This window comes from Bufo bufo, chromosome 5, assembly GCF_905171765.1.
Source record: "Bufo bufo chromosome 5, aBufBuf1.1, whole genome shotgun sequence".
Classification (NCBI taxonomy): domain Eukaryota; kingdom Metazoa; phylum Chordata; class Amphibia; order Anura; family Bufonidae; genus Bufo; species Bufo bufo.
Window position 1 is genome coordinate 251,038,632 of NC_053393.1, and position 19,351 is coordinate 251,057,982.

At 39.7% G+C, this 19,351-nt stretch overlaps 1 protein-coding gene across 1 annotated transcript; it reads left to right on the top strand.

The window, feature by feature from the left end:
• The first annotated feature begins 6,219 nt into the window (after positions 1-6,219).
• On the top strand, positions 6,220-16,758 carry LOC121001588 (thread biopolymer filament subunit gamma-like). The gene is made up of 9 exons (XM_040432744.1): positions 6,220-6,986; positions 8,097-8,157; positions 8,352-8,447; positions 9,182-9,358; positions 9,654-9,779; positions 10,879-11,099; positions 11,369-11,415; positions 12,125-12,160; positions 16,618-16,758. The coding sequence occupies exons 1-9, from the start codon at positions 6,220-6,222 to the stop codon at positions 16,629-16,631; spliced, it is 1,545 nt and encodes a 514-aa protein (XP_040288678.1). The 3' UTR covers positions 16,632-16,758.
• Positions 16,759-19,351: the final 2,593 nt, after the last annotated feature.

The following is a 19,351-nucleotide window of genomic DNA, read 5'->3' on the forward strand; positions in this document are numbered from 1 at the left end:
GAGTGGGGCGGATCTTCTTCATTGGTCTCCTGATGCTCTGTCTGCTTTTGAAGCTCAAGTGATCAAAAAGTCATATGTACCCCAAAATAGTACCAATCAAACGGTCACTTCATCCCTCAAAAAATTAGCCCCTACATAAGACAATCACCCAGAAAATAACAAAATATATGGCTTTCGGAAAACGGAGACAATAAAGCATAATTTAATTGTTTCATAAATGCTTTTAATGTGTAAAACTGAAATAAATTTTAAATAAAGGAGACATATTCGTTATCATCACATCCGTAACTACCTGCTATATAAAAAAATATTACATGTTCTACCCCCTAAGATGAATTTAATCAAAAACATAAAATAAAAACTGTGACAAAACAACCAAAACGGTCACCTTGCCCCATAAATTGTAATATTGAATGATCAAAAAATCATATGTACCCAAACATGGCACCAATAAAAACATCAACTCTTAGTGAAAAAAACGAGCCCCTACACAAGATGATCAAAATATGGCTTTCAGAATATGGAAACACAAAACATGATTTTTTTTTTCAAAAATGCTTTATTATGTAAAACTTAAACAAACAAAAAAAGTAGACATATTTTATATTGTCACATCCGTAACAACTTGCATTAAAAAATAAAAATAGTGCATGATCTATCTAACCTGTCAGATGAACATTGTAAAAAACTAAAAATAAACTGTGCCAGAACAGCCATTTTTTGGTTACCTTGCCTCACAAAAAGCGTAATATAGTGTGATCAAAAATTATATGTACCCCCAAAATAGTATTAATAAAACTGTCCACTTACCCCATAGTTTCCAAAATGGGGTAAATTTTGGGGAGTTTCTACTGTAGGGGTGCATCAGGGGTGAATAAATTGGGACATGGTGTCTAAAAACCAGTCCAGCAAAATCTGTCCTCCAAAAACCATATGGCGCTCCTGTCCTTCTGCGCCCTGCTGTGCACCCTTACAGCAGATTACGACCACATATGGGGTGTTTTTGTAAACTGTAGAATCAGGGTAATAGATTTTGCGTTTTGTTTGGCTTCTAAGTCTAACCATTGCTGTGTTACAGTAAAAATGGTTTATAGTGAAAAATCTGCCAAAAAAGTGAAAATTTGAATTTCCATCTCCATTTTCCTTTAGTTTTTGTGGAATACCTGAAGGGTTTACAAAGTTTGTAAAATCAGTTTTAAATGACTTGATGGGTGCAGTTTCTAAAATGGGGCCATTTATGGGTGGGTTCTAATATGTAAGCCCCACAAAGTGACTTCACAACTGAACTGTGCTTTTTTATTTTTTTTCTTAAAACTTTTAAGCCTTCTAAAGTCTTAAAAAATAAAATGACATTAACAAAATGTAAAGAAATATCAAGGTATCACTATCTGTTTTAAAAGCAGAAAAACTGAAATTTTGAAAATTGAGAATTTTTCTAAATTTTTGGTAAATTTAGGATTTTTTAAATAAATAAAGGTGAAATATATAGACACACATTTACCACTGTCATAAAGTACAATGTGTCATGAGAAAACAATCTGAGAATGGTTTGGATAAGTAAGGCCTCTTTCACACGGGCGTTGCGGGAAAATGTGCGGGTGCGTTACGGGAACACCCGCGATTTTTCCGCGCTAGTGCAAAACATTGTAATGCGTTTTGCACTCGCGTGAGAAAAATCACGCATGTTTGGTACCCAAACCCGAACTTCTTCACAGAAGTTCGGGCTTGGGTTAGGTGCTCTGTAGATTGTAATATTTCCCCTTATAACATTGTGGGGTTAAAAAAATAAAAATGTATTTAACTCACCTTAGTCCACTTGATTGCGAAGCCCGGCTTCTCGTCTGTCTCCTTTGTTGAACAGGTCCTGTGGTGAGCATTAATTACAGGAAAAGGACCTGTGGTGACGTCACTCCGGTCATCACATGATCCATCACCATGGTAAAAGATCATGTGATGGATCATGTGATGACCGCAGTGACGTCATCACAGGTCCTGTTCCTGTAATTAATGCTCATCACAGGTCCTGTTCAACAAAGGAGACAGACGAGAAGCCGGGCTTCGCGATCAAGTGGACTGAGGTGAGTTAAATAATAATTATTATTTTTTTAACCCCTCCAGCGCTATTTTACTATGCATTCTGTATTCAGAATGCTATTATTTTCCCTTATAACCATGTTATAAGGGAAAATAATAATGATCGGGTCTCCATCCCGATCGTCTCCTAGCAACCGTGCGTGAAAATCGCACCGCATCCGCACTTGTTTGCGGATGCTTGCGATTTTCGCGCAACCCCATTCACTTCTATGGGGCCTGCGTTGCGTGAAAAACGCAGAATATAGAGCATGCTGCGATTTTCACGCAACGCATAAGTGATGCGTGAAAATCACCGCTCATGTGAACAGCCCCATAGAAATGAATGGGTCAGGATTCAGTGCGGGTGCAATGCGTTCACCTCACGCATCGCATCCGCGCGGAATACTCGCCCGTGTGAAAGGGGTCTAAAAGCGTTCCACATAAAGTGACACATGTTAGATTTGCAAAACCTGGACTGGGTAGAAGGGGTTAATGCTGAGTCTCAGGCACGGTAAGTCTATTTGTAAAATAACAGATTAACTGTGAATGCCGCAGCAATTGAACAAGATGCATGTGGCGATATATGAGACTGCCATTTAATACTGAGTCTGAGGCACAGTAAGTCTATGTATAAAATAACATATTAACTATGAATGTCGCAGCAGTTGAACAAGATGCATGCAGCGATTACACTAAACCTGTAGTCTCCCTATGCTCTCCCTACAGTCTCAAAAACTCTCCCTTCGTTCGCCCTGCACTTTCCCTATCCAATATTTTATTTTAAACAATTTTCAGCAACATTGTCCCTAGTACAAAAGCACTTAGCACGTCTCTCCCTATGCTCAGCTCACAGTGAAATGGTGGAGACCGTGCAGGATGATGCTTTTATAGGGCTGTGACATCACAGGGGATGGCTATCTGTGGATTGGCTGGCAGGGTGGCATTATGGGTGATCTCACATTCCTAGGCTTCTTACTTTCACTTTGTAACATGTGCAGCAGCCATTTTAGAAAATAAACCATTTGTTAACATGAAGCGCAAGGAAATTCGGATTTGTGGCAAATCGAACTTTTCCTAAACTTCAGAACTTCGAATTCCACTTAGGATGCTTCAATTCACTCAACACTAGTCATCCTACTCTTATAAGTGTTGGCACTGTAGGCAAGAAGAGATGAAAACAATAACCAGATAACCCTTAAGTAAAGCTACAGTATTATCAATACCATAACTATGTTACAGAAACATATTGATAGATCTTACACTGATAGTACACTGTATAAAAAAGTCAAGTAAGCATACACAAGAAACTAGATAGTAAATTACTGAGAATTAGTTAAGATATATAGTGCAATAACCAGAAGCATAATAGTGCAAATAAATACATGGTACATCAAATAACATACCACAACATTCAGGGGGAAGAAATACATGAAAGTCATTAAATGATTATACAAAATGATGCAAGGTAAGCAAAATAACAAAGTCCTTAGAGGGTTACTAGTGAATGGAAGCTGAACTGCAGGAACCCAGCACAGCCACTTCTATCTCAGTATACTTCATGAGTTCCAGTAGCCATAGTTCCTTCTAGCAGTTGATTGGTAGTGTGCTGCTACGTAGTTAAATTTATATAGTTATTTCGTTGAACTATTCATATATTGATATGTACCTCACTTCCTGTGTCTTCATTCTGCTCCTGGGAATCAATAGGTACACTTGTATTTCATTCTAGCTTGCAAAAGCATCATCTTTTGACCACATACAACACCGCACAACTCCACAATCTAGCTGTTTCTGCTTTACTCTGTTATCTGGCTACAGAATAAAGCAACTAACTTGGATTAACTCGATGTTGGTGAGTTCAAGCTATCCGATGAGGATTGTCCGCAGTGATTATATCTGCTCATACAGGCCAGGCATAGAGGTCTCACTAGAGATAAGTCACTATTACAACAATCTGAGTCAGAATAGGTAGGAACACTAAGTGTGAGACCCCGACTGATTAAAACCGGTGTAAATCTACGAGTAATGCTGGGTTCACACCTGAGCGTACTCTGTATGCACTATTTACAGGCATTTATATCGGGCATTTACATACGCGCGAGGATACAAGCAAACGCCCATTGTTGTGCATTCCCGCTAATGTCTATGTGCGGGAACGCGCGACAATACGCCCCAAAGAAGCTCCTGTACTGCTTGGGGCGTAGGGCGTTTTACATCGCGTTCGTACGTGCTGTAAAACGCTCAGGTGAGAACCATACCCATAGGGAAACATTGTTTTTTGCCTGTTGAGCGTTTTACAGCGAGTAGGAGTGCGCTGTAAAACGCTCAGGTGTGAACCCAGAGGGATGAAGCCAAAGCAAGGAAGATTTTATTTCAGATAAGTTGGTAAATCTTCTGGGATGATGTCTTCCGCTATCCATCTGATTTTAATATTGTTCCTATCTATTTTCAGCATTCATAGCTTTACCTTTAAGCAACTTCATTTCTTCTTCTGAGGTGTTGTAAGCATCAACCAGCCTATTAAAGGTTGTAGATTTCTCCATTATTCCTTGCAAATGGTTGGTAAAATCTTCCATTAAAAATTTGATTGAAGAAGATTAAATAAAAACCCTATCAAAATTAGATTGAAGTTTACACATGGATAAGGAGATACATCTGGATCCCTAGAAGAAATCTGTGGATGTGGTGCATGGCCTGGAACATGATGGGGTAAGGGTCCATTAGTATTAGGATCAGATTGATGTAAGCAAGCACTCCTACAAAAGTCTGTGAACTTTCTCAGTATAGTGATCTTTCCTCTGTGCCTGGTCACTTGTTATACTGCCCAAAAGAAGACACTTAAATATAGCACTGAATAGCTCAGCAGAGATTGTGAGATATGGATAGCTCACAGGTGGAGTATGTTCCTTTTCACAGGACTCCCAGATTACAGAAGTCCAGAAAAGCTGATGGATAAGATGTGCACTAGTGTCAATATGGATATTCTTGCCACCCTGTGATGCCTGTCTCAAGAAAACCATCTGCTATGCAGCAGCATGTGGAAGAGTTTGTCACTGTGGTTGGACTGCAGAGGAGGCTGCATGATGGACAGCAGTGCTGACCCAAACATATAGGGGCTGATGGATCCAAGGTCAATATGTCCAATTGCTCCAGAGACATCCTGGACTGTGCAGCCTTACCAAATGGCAGTCAGAGAGAGAAGCTGACAGTGCAGTGCGCTGGCAAGATCCTCCTGAATCAGCATTATGGTGGGGAATGAGCAGACTGCTTTGATGTCCTAAGGCAGGGATGGCCAACCTGCGGCTCTCCAGCTGTTGCACAACTACAACTCACAGCATGCCAAGACTGCCTACAAGTATTAGCCTGCAGGAATGCATACTGGGAGTTGTAGTTTTACAACAGCTGGAGAGCCACAGGTTGGCTATCCCTGTCCTACGGCTTGCTTGTCCTAACCACTCATCATCCAGCAGATATCAGGAGTTGAACACACTAGGACCATCCAGAATGGTTTCCCATAGCACAGATCAGCTGTCAGCTGCTTTTATAGCAATTAGAATGGAAGAGTAAGGGGTCAAGCAGCCATTCACTTTAGCAGCTAGGCTCTGTCCCACATCAAGAGGTATTTTAGCATTCTTAGTAAAGAAACTTATCTTAAAAATGAAAAGTGGAGAAATGTCTTGGAGCAGAGCAGTATTCCATAAACTGCTCGTGACACAATTAGTGACAAGGAATGAAACCCCAGTTATATTTTTATTATTAATAAAACAAAATAAAAAGCTACATTTTATAAAAACAAATTTAGTAATGGAGAGCACACTAAATGTGAAGTAAATGAACGTGTCTTGTTTTTTCATGACAAGAATGACCCTCTGGCTAAACATGATAGGATTTTCATTTTTTTTCTGGAGAGAATGCTACAATAATCATCACATACAGAGGAAATTATGTTCACCTTTAAGGCAGACGCTAAAAATTCTCTATTCAGCAAAAAATTAGGACTCGGTCTCTGGGCAAAACAGAAGTGTCAAGTGACATGCAAAACATATAAAAGCCAGGTGCATTTTAGCGCTTAGTTTCTACTGAAGCATTCTGAGTGGAATAGGGCTTCAAATCTTATACTCTGTAATTTCATCCTTTTGTGCCACCATGTCTGTGTCTGGTTCAAGTTCTCTTAGTTGGGTAGGCTCTTCATCCCAGAGGTCTGGCTATTCCCTTAGCCGTGCAAGTGCAGGGGGGATTGGATTGGGTAGTGGGGGCCTCAGCCTTGGCATTGGAAGGGCTGGTGGATTAGGAGGTGGTCTGGGCTTTGCTGGAGGCGCAGGAACAGGATTTGGAAGTGCAGTTGGACTAGGAGGTGGTTTAGGAGCAGGATTTGGAGGTGGATTAGGAGCAGGATTAGGTGGAGGTTTAGGAGCAGGATTAGGTGGCGGTTTAGGAGCAGGATTAGGTGGAGGTTTAGGAGCAGGATTAGGTGGCGGTTTAGGAGCAGGATTAGGAGGAGGTTTAGGAGTAGGATTAGGAGGAGGTTTGGGAGGCAGTGCAGCATTCAGTTTGGGACGCTCACTGACAGCAGGTGGCCTGAGCTCAACTCTGAATGTAGGGGGAGGACGTGTAGGACCCCAGCTCCTTTCTAGGGCCACAGAAAAACAGACATTAGCAGGACTAAATGAACGCTTTTATGCTTATGTTGAAAAAGCTAAACAATTACAACTTCAAAATCAGACTTTACAAACCCAACTGAACTTACTGACAGGAAGCACAGCAACCTCTTCACCAGATTCCTCTACCCCTGTAAATCTTGAACTTCAGATTATAGATCTTAGGAACACAGTTGAAAACCTAACTCTGGAAAATGTCCGACATGAAATCAAACTTGACAATGTGAGGGGTGCTGCAGAAGAGCTCAAGACCAAGTAAGTAGGAAAGTCGCTCCTTTCAAATCAGCATTTTATGGTGTTTTTGGAACAAGAAATTCAGTGGGCAGATGTTATATGCTGGCCAATAGGAAATATTTTGTAGAGGTGTTTTAAGACAGTTTCCTATCAATATTTTTAATTCACAGAATATTCTGATGTGTTTTTCAGGTGTTTTCACATAGACTTTTATATAGGGAAAAAAATCTGAAATATACTGAAAAAAAATGCCACCCCAATACATGCATGAATTTTAAAAAAATGGTGTCATCCTAACTAGTTTGGTCAATTAGAGCCCGCTGCAGGCTTTTACAGCAACATGGTGCTCAACTGCAGTATGGCCATGTCACAAACAGGAGAAGACTGTGCCATGTGGTCATACCCTTATCCTTCTGATCCTTGTGAAATCCTTTTGATTCATTAATTGGTTTATTGCTTACTTCTAGTAAGGTGCTTTCACATGTGCCCTGTAGGTTTCTAGTTTTTTTTGTTTATTGCTTACTTCTAGTAAGCTGCTTTCACATGTGTCCTGTATTTTTTATTTTTTTGTTTATTGCTTATTTCTAGTAAGGTGCTGTCACATGGGTATTGTACTTTTTTAATGCAGTTTTTCAAGCAAAAATCAGGTGTGGATCGTAAAAGGAGAGAAATATGAAGAATATGTTTTACTTTTCCTCTTTTTTAAATCCTCTTTTGGCTTTAAAAACTGCATAAAAAATCTTAACAAAACCTGAGTGACAGCACCTAGTGTAATATGATATAAATAAAAATCATGAAAATATTTAGTTGGTTCCATTATGTGTATCATTTCATGTGTAACAGATTATCTTTAAGAAATATCATCACATTATTGCGTATAATTTGTGAAAACATCCCCAAAAAAATGCAAGGTCAATTTTCCATTCACCACAATGTAATATTTGCCTGCTGCATTAAATTACCACAGTGGACAAAATGACATAATACTGATGTATGTGAACATATCTTTATAGTCTTTATCTGATGTTCCATATTAACATCTCAGTTGCATTTTTTTGAGATGTGGGTTATCAGAAATGTTACAAGTACTAACTTTCTTTCTTTCTTTCTTTCTTTCTTTCTTTCTTTCAGATACGAGTTAGAATTAGGAGTGAAATATCAACTGGAAACTGACATCACAGCCATGAAACAGGTAAACTTACTTTGTACAAAATATTTTAGACAGTATTTTGAGTAGAAAATATAATATTTACATCTGTCATATTTCTCTTAAATTTTGTAGTGAAAAAACGTCTTGGGTACCAAATCTAGTCCTACTATTTTTAGACATCTGCAGTATAACATTTCAAATGTTTGTTCATTTATTGATTTGATTTTAAATAACAGGACATTGATGCTGCTTCCGAATTGCGCTCTGTACTGGAACAAAGATTCTCAGCAGCACTTGACGACCTAGAATTGTTGAAGAAAGAACAAGAAGATGTAAGACAGGGTTATTTTTTTTTAGCATTCATTATTTTCACTTAGCTAAGTATAAAATGGTAAAAAAATCTGCAAACATCATGTCCTTACAATACAGAAAATTTAATAAGGTCTATATTTACACATAATGGCCCAAATTTATCATTAAAATATGATTTTGTGGCATGAAAAGGTCAGAAACTGCATGTTTGCAACTTTTTCAACAACACTTGCTCAAAATTACTCTTTCGGCCAAGCCATTTTTCAGAAAAGTGGATGTGGCTAGGCTGGCAGCTTATATGCCAGTTTTCTTGCTTAGAAGAACACAGAGGCTTGCGTAGACTTCAGTTCAGGTGCACAGACGGCAAGATGCAACACATAATTTATGACAAGGTGTACATATCTCAATCATATATCAGGCGCAGCATCCAGCACAATCCCTGGTTAATACGGCCCAGTGTTTGCCGCCAGGCTATAAGTCTGCCCCAATATGTATAAAGTTTGTAATATTCACACAGTATAAACATATTCTATACTAAAAATAGCAATAATCACAGTGAATGAAATATTAGGGATTAAGTGAAAATAATCTCAATTAATAGTTATAATAGTTCATGTGGAACAGGATGCAATTGAGAAGAGTCCATCGTCACATTGTCACATTAGGAGCAAGAAATGGGCAAACAAGTGGCAAGAAGGCTAGCAAATGTATGTGTTTGGTATGAGGTTACAGTAATTTGTCCTTTTTTATTCAGGAACTGAGCGCATTACAGAGTAAATTTGGAACTGCAGCAGATACATCTGTTTCACTGATTGAAGTTGATGCTGCCAAATCGTTTGATCTCACAAGTGCTTTGAATAAACTGAGAGCAGAATATGAGAAATCTGTCCAACAACACAAAGAGGATGCAGAGACATACTTTAGAGCTAAGGTAACATACCAAAAGATGTCTGACCAGCACAATGCGGTTCATAAATCTTTCTATACCTTGTTTTTTAAGAGCAACTTTTTAAAAGTGGAAGACCTTTCCTGGTATCAAACGACATTTGATTCTTGTTGTTTCGTAGTATTACAGGACATTAAAACCAAAAGCTCAAAATGAGCAATGATATTATCCCCTACACAATAAAACTACATTGAAACTAATTCAATCCTCTTACATTTTATCGGAGGCTGTACCTGTAATATACAAGATACAGTAGTCATTAATATTCTTATCTGCACAGATTGAAGAAATAAACAGTGAAACGGCCAACACTTCAGAAGTTGTAGCCACAGTGAAATCAGAAATTACAGGCACAAAGAAAGAATTACAGACACTAAATGGAGAACTACAGTCTCTTCTTGCAGTGGTATGTATTTTAAGTACATGTTTTTCCTGCTGCATAATTTTTTCTGTTTCCATAATAACATATAAGCAGGGTTATATTATATTTTCTCTGCAGTTCTCTAATATCCATTCATATCAATCATCTGATTTCCTTGTAGTTTCCTTTCTGTAGGTACTGTATGTATGCTAGGTTCATATCAGCATCAGATTAGGGGTCTCAATTGCAGTTTCAGCAAAATGCCATCATTTTTTTTGTTTGCTTTGTTTTTTAATGTTTTTAGAAATTAAGTGAAAAATGGAAATAACAGCTCAGATGCAAAAACCAAACCCTATAGATTGATGGTGCTTGCCACAGGAGCCATTCTGCTAGTCAAAGGATATTATAGGATTGCAGATAACTCAATTCTTTAATATATAATACCAAGTACGAATCAGTAGAATTTAAAGTGTGTGATTAAATTTATGTCAATACATCTCTTAGTATGGTAACAGATCATCAATGGACATCAGGCCTGTTACAACAACCACATGCAGCTGAAGCCCAAGCCACATGCATGTGCCTTATGTGGTTGCTACAACATATGTTCTTAAGACTCCCACTGAGCATGTACTGTAGTTGTCTCGAAACATCACACTAACTTCTGCTGGTACCTCATACTAGGTGTTAGGCCAAGTTCACATTTTAGTTATTTGGTCAGTTATTTCCATCAGTTATTGTGAGCCAAAACCAGGTTTGGGTCAAAAACACAGAACAGGTGTAAATCTTTCCATTACACCTTATCTCTGTGTAGACTTCACTACAGGTTTTGGCTCACAATAACTGATAGAAATAACTGACCAAATAACTTAGGTATGAACACAGCCTTAGCAGAAGGACAGGCTTGGCAGGGATGCCTGGTAAAATTCTCAGAATAGTAGTTTTTGTAAGGGTGAGACCCGATGGTGAGGCTGGCTGTACATGGATAAGCCAAACTCACACATGCCCATCCACATCATCTGGTCTCACCCCTGTGTCTTCTGTAGTAAATGTAAAACACAGCAGATGTAAGAGATCTGCCTCAAAAGAATTATGAAGAAACAAGCAATCTTTATTCACACATCTATTTAACTGTTCTGATCAGAATTACACACTTGAAAGCAATCTGGCTGAAGTAATTGCAAGATCCAGTGTGGGAGTAGCAGAATATCAGGCACAGATAACCAGCTATGAATCTGCAACTGAATCAGCGAAGGTAGAACTTCACAAGATCATTGTCAACTACCAGGAATTGCTGGATATAAAACAAGCACTGGATGTAGAGATTTCCACCTATAAGAAACTGTTGGAGGGCGAAGAAATCAAGTAAGTATAAGAACACTGTCATCTGGTACTATTCTCCCTGTTAGTCTCCACATGACTGAACACATAAATCTAAAATATTATCTATATTCCTAAGAGTTAGAAAATTATGAGGCACAGCCATTGTACCTTACTAACAGTAAGAAAAGACAGACTACAGTATTTTGCAGAAACCAAAGAATGTTATAACTCAATTTGTGTCGACTTTTAAGCTTGTGAGATGCATTTTGCCCTCTTAATCTCACTACATTTAATCTCTCTAATTCCGACAGATTTCCTGAAGTAGAAGTCTTAACAGGAGGAACTTACACTTACTCATGTAAGAATTGTTTATAAAATTGTCAGCAACTGAAATATACTTATGTATAGTAGATTGAAAAACAATCACTCATCTATCAAGTTCAACCAAACATTTCTTCCTGACTCCACATAGTAGTTGGATAGTTTCCCTGGATGATTCGAACGTTCTTCATCATCATATTAATAACTGTAAATGCCATTAGTCATGAGGTCCCTCTGCTTGCAGCTCTCATGATTCAGAATGTAGAACCTCCCTTTAAGGGTACACTAGCATTGTGGCTTTTCTTATGAACAGAAGCCAGAAAGCTAAGTTGGATCCCTTGTACGAGGTATATTACGTTCGGCCCAGAGATCCTATTCACGTTTTCCCCTTAAAACATGATGAAAAGTGCAAGGGGAAGGGAAACAGAGGCTTAGATTGGTTCCCACTCTGCCGGATCAGGCCTGGCCATGCTTAACATGATCAGTCATCTATTGATATGAATGGTTGTCATATAATACTACATTTCCCCTACAACAACCACTACAACCAAGGAAATGTATAGCCAGACCCAAATTCCTCTGGTTATGATAGCTGTGGATTAAGGATGCTGGCCTTCGGGTGTGCATCTAGCCAGAGGCGTTGTTAATCCTGGAATTTTGTCATACACATGATTAGAACCAATAATAAAATACATTATACTAAGCATTCTAGATTTAATGAATTAATTTTGTTCATTTTTTCCCAGCTGACGCTGGCTTTCAGAAGAAGGATTCAAGTACAGGTGAGCCAGACAAACTAAACTGAACCATCCTGGCCATGATGAAACTGTTCTTCAACTATTAGGCCTCCTGCCCTCGAGTGCAGGTGAACGCACATCAGATTTGCACCATGCGGATTTATGTGTGTTTGTGCAGGATATCCGCACCAAAATTTGCAATATTTAATTGGTTGGACTGTGGTGCAGATTAGATGGGATTTTGAAATCCGCACGTCAGGTCAGTTTCCACACGGAAAAAATCAGCAAAGTATACATGATATTTGTATAATCTCATACACTTTGCTGGTACTGTACTATGTTACATTTTTTCAGTGTGGAAAAACCAAGCACATTCTGCAACATGTGCAGGTGGCATAAGGCTCATTATCAGAATGTGCGATATTATGCATAAGCTAGCCTTACAAATGAAATAAAAGCACCCACCGATATTGGTCTATAGTGTATGGTGGGTCCTGACTGTCTGCTGTCTGCAGATGCTGGGGATACAGTTATGTATTATTATACAAGGGCATTTTGCATTTGACAGATAACAATGCACTAACACAGGAATGCCCAACATGCGGCCCTCCAGCTGTTGCAAACTACAACTCCCAACATGCAATAATATTTGTAGGCTGTCCAAGAATGCTGGGAGTTGTAGTTTTGCAACAGCTGGAGAGCCACAGGTTGGGCCTCCCTCCTATCAAACAGGCCGCATTGATTAGGTGGTACATATAACTGTGCGTGCCCCTCCAATATCAGTTGCTGGATGCGGTGACTAGGAGCAGCACACTATATGTGCAGGGCTTGCTCTCCTCAACATAGATGCCCAATGGCATAGGTAGGTTTAGAGTGGGATCTGCCTGACTGAGACCACCTTGGCGTGGGTAGGCTGGCACAGATGTGTTTTGATCAAAATATATTGGCTGAGAGTCTCTGATTTTATCATATCAGAATGAGGGCTTAATCTATATATAATCCTTGCATTTGTTGTGTTAGTGCATTATTATTTGTTTTATGTGATTTTTTTTCACAAATTTAGCCATGGACATCTGCATATTTATTTATCATATCGCGCAGGATGTTTTTATCTTTGTTTTTATCTATTCTCTGTGATTTTTTCACTTTGCATTTGAACATGTCTGTTTGCAAGCTTTGAGAGCATAGAGGCTCCTTCATCAGGCGATATACCGAACAAATGAATGACTGTGAGAAAGGCACAACACTTAAAAGATCTACAGACATTTGTACATGGAGTGATATATCATAAAGATAAGGCAGGGCAATAATATTTATCACATAGATTTTACTGGCTAATACGGTAATTTTGCTATACATCATATTGTTTCTTAAAAGGGAACGCCACACAATATTTAATCTTACACTGCATGATCTTCATTCCAAGTTGGTTCATACTATGTTTATAACAAAGTGAATTATCCTTTTAATAGGGCCAGTTAGCTCTCCTTACATATTTGTTTTAGCACATACTTGTTTTATCATACAATAATTATTCTGGAGAATCTTTTCTTAGAACTTTGTGTTGTGTCGATCTTCTGTTATTCCTCCTAAAAATGTATCAACAACTTAACAACTGGTTATCACACTTTATGCAGCATGTCCCCCCACAGTCTACTCAATGTTGACAGTGTCAGATTGTATAAGGACCCACCCTATCGATAAGAGGAATGGTAATGTCCAGTTATCAATTTACATATTTCCAACAAGAATAACAGAGGATGGTACAATACAGTTATAAGAAAAGATGCTCAACTGTAATTTCACAGGGAATGCAGGGATTTACAACTACATACGTGTCAGAAGAGCTGACTTGTCCTCCTTGAGATGTCTGTGCATCTTTCTTGCATTATTAACTGTTTCCTCTTGACATCTCAAGTACATATATGTTATAATAGATGAAGAAGGCCCAGGAACAGTTGAGTCTGGTCCATACCAGCAGGTGCTGGCTGTGTTATACAGCTGACACCCACGTGCTGTGACCGGGATCACAGTTAACTCCATTTAACACCTCAGATGACATGCATAAGGGCGTAATATAGGGAGATCATAAACCCCATACACTGTAATACTAAATTATTGCAGTTTATGGTATAAGTGATCTAAGGATTGCATGTTCAAGTCCCTTAGGACAGTGTTCCTCAACTCCAGTCCTCAGTGCCCACTTGTCGGTCATGTTTTCAGAATTTCCTTAGTATTGAGCAGGTCATATAATTGGTGTCACTGCATCAGGACTTACTGCAGGTATTCATTCTGGGGGATATTCTCAAATCATGACAGGCCGGTGGGCCCTGAGGACTGGAGTTGTGGAAAACTGCCTTATGCCTCATTCACACTTCAGTGTTTTGGTCAGTGATTTCAATCAGTGATTGTGAGCCAAAACCAGGATTGGAGCTTCCGCAGACATAAGGTATAAGGGAAAGATCTGCACATGTTCTGTGTTTAGAGCCGCACCTGGTTTTGGCTCAAAATCACTGATGGAAATCACTGACCATACACTGATGTGTAAATGAGGCTTTAGGGGGCTAAGAATAAAATTTAAAACAAGTAAAAAATAGTTTTTATGAACATAAAAAAATCTAAAGTATTTAAAATTAAAATCACCACCCTTTCCCAATTTTATATCTAAAAATAAACAACAGTCCGCAAATAGACAATTTTTTTTATTTTATTTTTACAGTGAGGAACAGAAGTATTTGAACACCTTACGATTTTGCAAGTTCTCCCACTTGAAATCATGGAATCCCACTCTGAGAGACAGAATGAAAAAATAATAATTCAGGAAATCACATTATATGATTTTTAAAGAATTTATTTGTCTTGCTCTGCTAAACATAAGTATTTGAACACCTGAGAAAATCAGTGTTAATATTTGGTAGAGAAGCCTTTGTTTGCAATTACAGAGGTCAAACGTTTCCTGTAGTTCTTGACCAGGTTTGCACACACTGCAACAGGGATTTTGGCCCACTCCTCCACACAGATCTTCTCTAGATCTGTCAGGTTTCGGGGCTGTTGCTGAGCAACACGGAGTTTCAGCTCCCTCCAAAGATGTTCTATTGGATTTAGGTCTGGAGACTGGCTAGGCCACTCTAGAACCTTAATATGCTTCTTACGGAGCCACTCCTTGGTTATCCTGGCTGTGTTTTGGGTCTTTGTCATGTTGCCATCTTCAATGCTCTGACTGAGGGAAAGAGGTTGTTGCTCAAAATCTCACAATAAATGGCCCTATTCATTCTCTCCTTATTACAGTGCAGTCGTCCTGTCCCCTTCGCAGAAAAGCACCCCCAAAGCATGATGTTACCACCCCCCATGCTTAACAGTAGGGATGGTGTTCTTGGGATACAACTCATCCTTCTTTTTCCTCCAAACACGACGAGTGAAGTTTAGCCCAAAAAGTTCTGCTTTGGTCTAATCTGACCACATGACTTTCTCCCATGTCTCCTCTGGATCATCCAGATGGTCATTGGCAAACTTCAGACGGCCTGGACATGTGATGACTTGAGCAGGGGAACCTTCCGTGCAATGCATGATTTGAAACCATGACGACGTGTTCTATCGACAGTGACCTTTGAAACTGTGATCCCAGCTCTCTTCATGTCATTGACCAGCTCCTCCCTTGTAATTCTGGGCTGATTCCTCACCTTTCTTATCATCAGTGATACCCCACGAGGTGAGATCTTGCATGGAGCCCCAGTCCGAGGAAGACTGACAGTCGTCTTTAGCCTCTTCCATTTTATAACAATTGCTCCAACTGTTGATCTATTTTCACCAAGCTGCTTGGCAATTGCCCCGTAGCCCTTTCCAGACTTGTGGAGGTCCACAATTTTGTCTCTGGTGTCTTTTGACAGCTCTTTGGTCTTGCCCATGGTAGTAGTTGGCATCTGATTGACTGTGGGGTGGACAGGTGTCTTTAAAGAGCTCAAACAGGTGCTACTAATTTAGATTAATGAGTAGAGTACAGGTGGACTTTTTAAAGGCACAGTAACAAGTCTTTGAGATCCAGAATTCTTGCTGTTTCTCAGGTGTTCAAATACTTATGTTCAGCAGTGCAAAATAAATGAATTCTTTAAAAATCATACAATGTGATTTCCTGATTATTATTTTTTTTAATTCTGTGTCTCAGAGTGGGAATGCACCTACAATGTGAATTTCAGACCCCTCCATGATTTCTAAGTGGGAGAACTTGCAAAATCGCAGGGTGTTCAGATACTGTTCCTCACTGTATCACAAAAACTGATGAAACCTTTAATAAAGAACAATTTAAAAAAATGATTTTTAGCTCAAAATTAGTAAAATGCAATCATAAAATCATAATATCTATATATGTTTTAGTAAGTTACGATAGAAAAAAAACATGCAAAGCCACAGCATGTGCAAGTGCTATTATTGTTTTGGATGTAACATAATCATGTGGTATAGCAATATAAGTAATATACTAAATGCTACTTCTGCTTCACTTTCAGTAGACTTAATCTGAAAACAAGAGGTGCCCATATTTTCAGGAAAAGCAAAATGATGACGCCATGACGATGCTGATATGATTCTTTTGTGCTTGGGAAACTCCTCTGTGAAACTCCTCTTTTTTCTAATGATTACTGCTTTATCTGAGCAAATTCTATGCATTTCTAAGAATAAATGGTTTTCATCTCTGCATTTTTTGAATTCCTGAGAAAATTAACTTGATAATATATATATATCTTTTTTATATATATATATATATATATATATATATATGTATATATATTACACTGCTCAAAAAAATAAAGGGAACACTTAAACAACACAATGTAACTCCAAGTCAATCACACTTCTGTGAAATCAAACTGTCCACTTAGGAAGCAACACTGAGTGACAATCAATTTCACATGCTGTTGTGCAAATGGGATAGACAACAGGTGGAAATTATAGGCAATTAGCAAGACACCCCCAATAAAGGAGTGGTTCTGCAGGTGGTTACCACAGACCACTTCTCAGTTCCTATGCTTCCTGGCTGATGTTTTGGTCACTTTTGAATGCTGGCGGTGCCTTCACTCTAGTGGTAGCATGAGACGGAGTCTACAACCCACACAAGTGGCTCAGGTAGTGCAGCTTATCCAGGATGGCACATCAATGCGAGCTGTGGCAAGAAGGTTTGCTGTGTCTGTCAGCGTAGTGTCCAGAGCATTGGAGGCGCTACCAGGAGACAGGCCAGTACATCAGGAGACGTGGAGGAGGCCGTAGGAGGGCAACAACCCAGCAGCAGGACCGCTACCTCCGCCTTTGTGCAAGGAGGAACAGGAGGAGCACTGCCAGAGCCCTGCAAAATGACCTCCAGCAGGCCACAAATGTGCATGTGTCTGCTCAAGCGGTCAGAAACAGACTCCATGAGGGCCCGACGTCCACAGGTGGGGGTTGTGCTTACAGCCCAACACCGTGCAGGATGTTTGCATTTGCCAGAGAACACCAAGATTGGCAAATTCGCCACTGGCGCCCTGTGCTCTTCACAGATGAAAGCAGGTTCACACTGAGCACATGTGACAGACGTGACAGAGCCTGGAGACGCCGTGGAGAACGTTCTGCTGCCTGCAACATCCTCCAGCATGACCGGTTTGGCATTTCTTTGGAGGGCTGCACAGCCCTCCATGTGCTCGCCAGAGGTAGCCTGACTGCCATTAGGTACCGAGATGAGATCCTCAGACCCCTTGTGAGACCATATGCTGGTGCGGTTGGCCCTGGGTTCCTCCTAATGCAAGACAATGCTAGACCTCATGTGGCTGGAGTGTGTCAGCAGTTCCTGCAAGACGAAGGCATTGATGCTATGGACTGGCCCACCCGTTCCCCAGACCTGAATCCAATTGAGCACATCTGGGACATCATGTCTCGCTCTATCCACCAACATCACGTTGCACCACAGACTGTCCAGGACTTGGCAGATGCTTTAGTCCAGGTCTGGGAGGAGATCCCTCAGGAGACCGTCCGCCACCTCATCAGGAGCATGCACAGGCGTTGTAGGGAGGTCATACAGGCACGTGGAGGCCACACACACTACTGAGCCTCATTTTGACTTGTTTTAAGGACATTACATCAAAGTTGGATCAGCCTGTAGTGTGTTTTTCCACTTTAATTTTGAGTGTGACTCCAAATCCAGACCTCCATGGGTTGAAAAATTTTATTTCCATTTTTCAATTTTTGTGTGATTTTGTTGTCAGCACATTCAACTATGTAAAGAACAAAGTATTTCAGAAGAATATTTAATTCACTCAGATCTAGGATGTGTTATTTTTGTGTTCCCTTTATTTTTTTGAGCAGTGCATATACCAGTATATCAATGTAGGTGCGGAATGTGTTTTCATATCTACCTTGGTGTTGCAGTAGGTTCTGGCATATAAACTTAGGGGGTAATTTATTATTATTTCTTAATAACCCTTATATCTGGTGGTGGATCCACCGAAGTTATGAAGAGGCGCCGGCCTCTACATAACTTCTGCGCATCCAGCGCCAGCCTAAATGTAAGCCAGCTTCCTTGCTGACTTATATTTAGACCATTTTCTATGCCTAAAACAGTGGAGAATGATGAATGAGATGGGCATACCGGCCCTTCCCTGCCATGTCCACTTTTTTAATACCTGGCGTGAGCAGGGAAAAATCGCAGATTGTGGCGCAACTAACCATTGCGCCTCAATCTGCACCTAATATAGGCATATTTATGAATAATAAACGACCCCTTAATGTTTTATCTATACCATGCAAGGTCTAAGGGTTTATTCACATGAGGCAAATTTCAGCAATTGCCCCTGGGGCCTGCAGAAATACATGTACATTTTGTACAAACCACCCCATTTAGATGAATGAAACTGATGTTTAGTTGCAGAAATATACTGTGTAGGTCAGGAGTCAAGCCAGCACTGTCTGTGTGATCTCTTGTGCAGGGACCCAGTGCAGTCTGCAAATAATTCAGGATAAAAAAGGAATAGGTGTCCAGCACCGAGATGAAAATAAAATCTTCAATCTTTATTTGGCTTCATATAAAAAATATATCTCCACAAGGAAAGTGGTAATGCAACCCACATGTTTCACTCTAACAGAACTTAGACATTTATTTAATGTGCTGCCGGGAATACAGTTTTTTTTTGCTATCTATGGATTTTAGGCCAAGTTCTGGTGTGGCGCGCACTTTAGTATTTGTGCTATTGTAACTTTACTTTTCTATGTGTCTAC